General features: G+C 46.7%; 1 protein-coding gene across 1 annotated transcript; it reads right to left on the minus strand.

The window, feature by feature from the left end:
• Positions 1-2,448: 2,448 nt before the first annotated feature.
• On the minus strand, positions 2,449-3,387 carry LOC102452339 (olfactory receptor-like protein OLF2). Its single transcript, XM_025189875.2, has one exon. The coding sequence runs from the start codon at positions 3,385-3,387 to the stop codon at positions 2,449-2,451; it is 939 nt and encodes a 312-aa protein (XP_025045660.2).
• Positions 3,388-6,681: the final 3,294 nt, after the last annotated feature.

The raw sequence follows: 6,681 nt of genomic DNA on the forward strand, positions 1-6,681 counted from the left end.
GAAAGATTTGCAGTGATTACCAATAATAAGACTTAAAGATCAGAATTAGTTACAAAGAATAGAAAGGTAAAACATCAGTAACACCTCACTGAAGAGCCTAAATGAATTCAAAACAAACATTTGTCTCGCCACCTGCTTTTCCAAGCTTTGCAGGCTGGTCCCTTTCAGCCAGAATCCTCCCCAGGAACAATGTGCCTCTCCATTGTCTTCAGATTGGGGGTCGGCATCCTATGGCTCTCTAGGGAGGCCCAGCTCAGCCGTTCCCTTACTCCCCCCGGAGAAGGGAGCCGGCACTACTGCTGACGCCTTACTGGCCCACCCTGCCCACACTGGAGCGTGGAGGAGCTGGAGGCCGGGGGAACTTGTGGGGAACACTTCACAGGAGGTTTCTTGGGGATGTGAGCAGCGGGAGGCGTGTTACACGGTGCCTGCCATGTGGTGGAAAACCAATAAGTGGCCCCCACCCACTCATATCCAGACCCCGTTACTCCCTCACTCACTCTATGGTCAGATAGTCTGCCCCTATCCACTTGGCCCAACACTCCCTGGTCAAAATTTCCCATAGTGATGGACGGGCCAGGTCTGGGCACCGCTGAGGGCGTCCGATCTGGGCAAATTGCTCAAAGTCAGGGCTCCTTTCAGCCCCCTGACTGGCAGCCCTTCCCAAATAGGCCACAAACCAGCCCCACAGAGCTCTTCTGCTGCCTGACTGGCCAGCCAGAAGCCTCATGAGCAAAACCCATCTGACACCCCAGCAGTATCCGTGCTCCAGACGGCCCCAGCCTCATATAGAGATGAGCTGTTTTAGAACCCAATCTCACTTACCCCGAACAAGTTCTGTCTGGTTCCAAGAAAGCAGCCACAGGTCCCAGGTCAATTTACCTTCTGGATCTTACCCACAAGATCACACTGAGCCAATCCTTTCGAATCTAAAATCTAAAGGTTTATTACTAACAGAAAGAAAAGTGCGAGAGTAAAAGCGCCCCCTGACAGATTGACAGAAGATAACCTGAATGCACACATGGTGTTGGATTTGACCTGTTATGATGTAAACCTCAAAGAAATGTGCAAAAAGATACAGCAGCAGAAATCCAATTAAATAAAGTCAGTGAGTACAATGTTGCTGTTATGCTCTAATTAATTATAATGTTAACTATCAATAATATTAAGTTGTATATTTTCAGTCATGCAAATGGGCATTCTTATATGGCTCTTTGTTGACTTCTTGCTCTGAATTTTGATATAGCTTGGCTTTTGGTTTGAAAAGATTGCCAACCCCTGCTTTAGATGGTGTTGATGCCATGAGCAGCTTGAAAAGCAGGAAGGGGACCTTTGGAGTATCTACTTTACTGTGAGAATCAACAAATATGAGAACACATTATCAATTCAATAATGTTGTCTATAGTAGCTAAGATCACCCAGTCTAGGAGTTCTGAGTGTCTCCTCCCTTAGCGCTTTCATTCTAAGATATAGAAAGGGCCTTGAAATCAATTCTTTAGATTGTGAACATGAGGTACAATGACCCCAAGGCAAGTGATTCTGGATATGGGTGAATTTCTTCTGGAATAATAATGTATAATTAAAATTGATGCAGCTTTGGTTGACCTGAAATGATTCATACACATGTTACACATTCTACGATAGCTTTGTCCCAAAATCATGGCATACATATGCAGAGGATAGGTGAGGATTTAAAGCAGCCAAACTTAGTCAATGGTGGGGAATATCCTCTCTCTTTAATGCTTTTCCCCCGTTATAAGGATGCTCACCTCTGACGTGGGTGATCAACTTTCACTTCCTGCTTCTGTCTCCTTCTGTCTAGTCCATCACTGTCTGAAATTTCCATCTCACAAAGATTGTTCCACCATGGATTGTCATCAGGGCTGGTCTACACTAATGCTCTTAGGTGATTGAATTTGCACAGCTTCTGTTATGCGACTCTCCCATACGCACGGTGTGGGGTGGAATCTGTTTTAAGTCACATTGAATAATATCTGTATATAGTGCTGTAACTTAGGGTACGGCTAAACTGCCACTTTATTTTATTTTTCATTTTGTTGGGAGAGGACTTTCTGACATTTTGCCAATTATCTGGTGTCTCTATTATTGAACTTTCTTTTTAACTGATTTTTTGGAGAAAACTCACTCTTTCCACGCTATTGTCTATTCAGTTCAGTGCAGACTGTCACAGTCACCCGCACTGTGGTCTCTCTTGGGAATGTTACTCTTGCTCTTACATATTTTGGTCTGCCGCTCCTCCTTGCATATGGACACAAACCAAGTGACAATCTCTACAACCACCCCACAGAGCACATAAAGAGCCACAGAGCCTCAGGAGGCTGTGAAAACACCCTTTGGTTCATCTATAAAAGTAACACGCATCACACTTGCAACTACATCATAGAATCAACCCAAGTGCATGAAAAGTTTGGACTGAGTTAAAAAGATTCAAGAATGGGTCCGAAATTTATTCATGGCTTTCCTCAGGGCGCCCTTCACCTCTGTGTTCCTCAGGCTGTAGACGAGGGGGTTCAACATGGGGATCACCAGCGTATAAAACACTGAGGTGATTTTGTCACTGTCCATGGAGTAGCTGGAGGTGGGTCGGAAATACATAAAGAGGAGGGTTCCATGAAACATGCCCACTGCAGTCAAGTGGGAAGCGCAGGTGGAAAAGGCTTTGCGCAAACCCTTGGCAGAATGGATCCTCACGACGGTGGAGATGACACAGACATAGGAGAGGAGAATGATCACAACACTGATTACTACAGTGTAGCACATGGAGGCAAACAGAACTATCTCAGTGATGCGGGTGTCAGAGCAGGACAGCACCAGCAGTGGGGGCATGTCACAGCAGAAATGATTGATGACGTTGGAGCGGCAGAATGACAGCCGAAATGTATAATACGTGCCTGTCGTTGCATCTGCCAATGCCACCCCATACACTCCAGCCACCAGCAGGTTACAAAGCCTCCTGGACATAGTGACAGTATAGAGCAGTGGGTTAGAGATGGCCACATAACGGTCATACGCCATCACAGCCAGCAAGAAACACTCAACATCTTGAAAAAGGTAACATAAATACAATTGCATAGCACAGGCAGTACGAGAAATGCTTTTCCTCTTGGCTAAGAAATTCTGCAGCATTTTAGGAGCAACCACTGTGGAATAGCAAAGATCACAGAAAGACAAGTAACTGAGGAAAAAGTACATGGGGGTGTGAAGTTGGGGGTCAGTCTTGATTAAAAAGATCATCCCCCCATTTCCCACCACGGTGACAATATAAATCAGTAGGAACACCCCAAAAAGAGGGACCTGCAGTTCCAGACGATCTGTCAGTCCTGAGAGAATGAACTCAGTCACCTCTGAGTGATTTCCCTCTTCCATCTCCTCTGAACTGAGATCAGGCAGCTAAAGGTATGTGGGCAGGTGGATGGCTCTGCAAAGCTGTCCCTCTGTGTAACGAAGTAAGTGATGAAAAATGGATGCCACTATGACCTGAAAGAGGTGCTTAGTCCACAAAGCCAGATGTTCACAGAGGATCAGTCCAGTTGTTCGCACTATAAAAATTCAAGGACACACATGTTAACCATACAACACGTGGGAACACTCCTGTTCACTAATCTGAGCAGCAAACAGTGACTTGCAACTCCACGGTAAGAGAATCCGGGTGAAACCATCTCAGTCGGATGAGATTATTACTTATCTCAAGAAGGGATGAGATTAATGTGTGTCAATCTCCCACTCCTCTTTAAGCAAGGGGAGCTCTCTGGCTCGGAATCTCGGTTTGGTTGAAGCTTGTGTGCTGTGCTAATGACATTTTTGGCACTTAAAAATGGCACATTCTCTAATCCTTAGGAAATCCCAGAAGAAGCACTTCCTTCATTGAGTTTGTAATTGCCTGTATTTCCCAAACACCGGGGTTTTTCCTTTAGTTTGAGGGGTTGTATTGGGGCTCAGGTATTTAGTGCTGAGGATCATCAGTTCAATACCTGCCGATCACCCTGGTGTCTCTGTGGTGGTGTGGCTTTGATGCAGGACAAGAGCACGTACCTGATGAGAAGAGACATACGTGGTGATGTTTCCTCTTCGACAGAAAGATCTAGTTAGGAGCGTCCATGAAGTTTTATACTGAGATCTGCGATCTATGGAACATTATTCCTGAATCACCTGGGAATACCTGAGCTCAGAGAGACTCAACACCTCTTTAATGAGCTGAGGGAACCAAAGCGACCATTGGGGTAACCCATGCCTTGGGGATTAATTTGCTCCATACTTTCCTCCTATTGTTGATAACTCAGACTCATATTACATCATTTAATAAGTACAAGTTTAGGGATCTATGGCATCCCACTACTTTCCATTGCACAAGGATACTAAGTAAATCTGAACAAAAATGGAAAGTGTGTTTTTGACACCATACATAGTTGTTCAGCTCAGAGGGGTCCCTGTGTTACCACATCTCCCCATACTCTCGCTTGGGCCTGGCTTCCAGACTGAACTGCATACCCTATGCTGCATGATGGTCTCCGTTCTTGCTGAACTGCCCTGGATCATCACCAGTGTCCCACAGCTATGGTTTGAGGAGGAGGTGAGTTTGATAAATTTTGCAAAGCTGATACTGTCCAAGGAAAAGATAACTCCATAAGGGTATGTCTACATTACCCCGCTAGTTCGAACTAGCGGGGGTAATGTAGTCATCTGCAATTGCAAATGAAGCCCGGGATTTGAATTTCCCGGGCTTCATTTGCATAAAGCCGGCCGCCGCCATTTTTAAATGCCATCTAGTTCGAATCTCGTGCCGCGCGGCTACACGCGGCACGGAGTAGCTAGTTCGGATTAGGCTTCTAATCCGAACTAGCTATACTCCTCGTGGAATGAGGGCTGCCTTAGACCTGCTACATTTCTCAGCTTGTGCCTGCTGAGGATGCTCAGAGCTTCCCTGAACTATGCTGGGTCTGGTGGATGTGGATAGACAAGCTCAATCATGTAACCATTTCATGGAGAATACGCATTAGACCAGATCCCCTGCTGTCTCTCCATTGGAGTCATTGGCCAGATCCGCAGTCGTTATAACTCAGAAGAGCTCCTTTGTAGCCAAAGAGCCTGCTCTTCAAGTGGTGTGAACCTGAGCATGTTTTCAATCATCAGTAGGGAAACAGGCCAGGTGACATGGTGGAGTTCATATCACTTATCCCTTCCAGTCATGGCCGGATGGGTTTTTATTTGAGATGTTCTACCTGTAATTAGTGCGTGAGGTTCCATGTTACATATTCTCAGAAGGTCATACTAAAAAGCAGGAACGTACAGTAAATCTGTGTATCTTGACTCATAGATGTCAGTGGTCCAAAACAAGCATGGGGGAACCTCGGGCCTGGAGGCTGCATGCAGCCCTCGGATTGCCTGGATTCATCCCTGGACATTCAGGGACCCCAGCATTGGGGAGCTTTCAGAGGTGATTAATCCCTCATCTGCTTGCTTGGGGCCTGGAGGACACAAAATCTACTAGGCTGGGCCACCATAGGCTACGATGTAAGGGGACTATGAGAAGAGTGTCTTTCTCCTCAGTTGGGGCCACAGCGAGGTGTGTCTGTTTTTATCCTAACTTGTGTGTGGCCCCCAACTGATTTTTCTGCAGGCCAGCAGCTCCTGACCCGAAGAAGGTTTCCCACCCTGCTCTAGAATCTCAGGGTATGTCTACACTACCCTCCTAGTTCGAACTAGGAGGGTAATATAGGTATACCGCACTTGCAAATGAAGCCAGGGATTTGAATTTCCCGGGCTTCATTTGCATAAGCGGGGAGCCGCCATTTTTAAAACCCCGCTGGTTCGAACCCCGTGCAGCGCGGCTACACGGGGCACGAACTAGGTAGTTCGAACTAGGCTTCCTAGTTCGAACTACCGTTACTCCTCATGAAAGTAGGAGGAGTAACGGTAGTTCGAACTAGGAAGCCTAGTTCGAACTACCTAGTTCGTGCCCCGTGTAGCCGCGCTGCACGGGTTTCGAACCAGCGGGGTTTTAAAAATGGCGGCTCCCCGCTTATGTAAATGAAGCCCGGGAAATTCAAATCCCGGGCTTCATTTGCAAGTGCGGTATGCCTACATTACCCTCCTAGTTCGAACTAGCGGGGTAGTGTAGACATACCCTCACATAGTGTAAATCAGCATCGTGCCTTTGAACTCCTGGCTTGGTAAAACAAACTTCAGCACCATGGACAGCTCAGTGCTGGCAGAACTGGGGGAGGGAGCAGGCGTTCCTGGCTGGCTGCTGGGCCTCAAACTACCTTTTCCCTGAGGTAAAGGTGAAGCATCAGTGAAATCTGGGGACACGGTGCAGTAGCCCAGGAAACTGAACCAGTTTAATTAAAGGGACATAGTACTGTGTGGCTGCTGTTCAGAGGGTCCCAAGTCTGGAGTGGCAATTGGGACACTAAGGAAGGGTCCTATAATTAGATAGTGGTAAAAGGGATCTAAAGTACTTAGTGTCCCAACTGGAGAGGACGCTGACAAGACAAAAACATTGCCTCCAGGTGGGATTCCCTGAGGTACGGCCTGATAGCAGGACAGAAATTCTTTAAAGCCTAAAGACATCCAATCAGAAGTGGTGTTTGAGAGATGTGGGTTTCCTGTTGTTACAGCCCAACAAATGCCAGTGGGGTTTCAGAGAGGGGAATATTTACT

Source organism: Pelodiscus sinensis, chromosome 4 (genome assembly GCF_049634645.1).
Source record: "Pelodiscus sinensis isolate JC-2024 chromosome 4, ASM4963464v1, whole genome shotgun sequence".
NCBI classification, from domain to species: Eukaryota; Metazoa; Chordata; order Testudines; family Trionychidae; genus Pelodiscus; species Pelodiscus sinensis.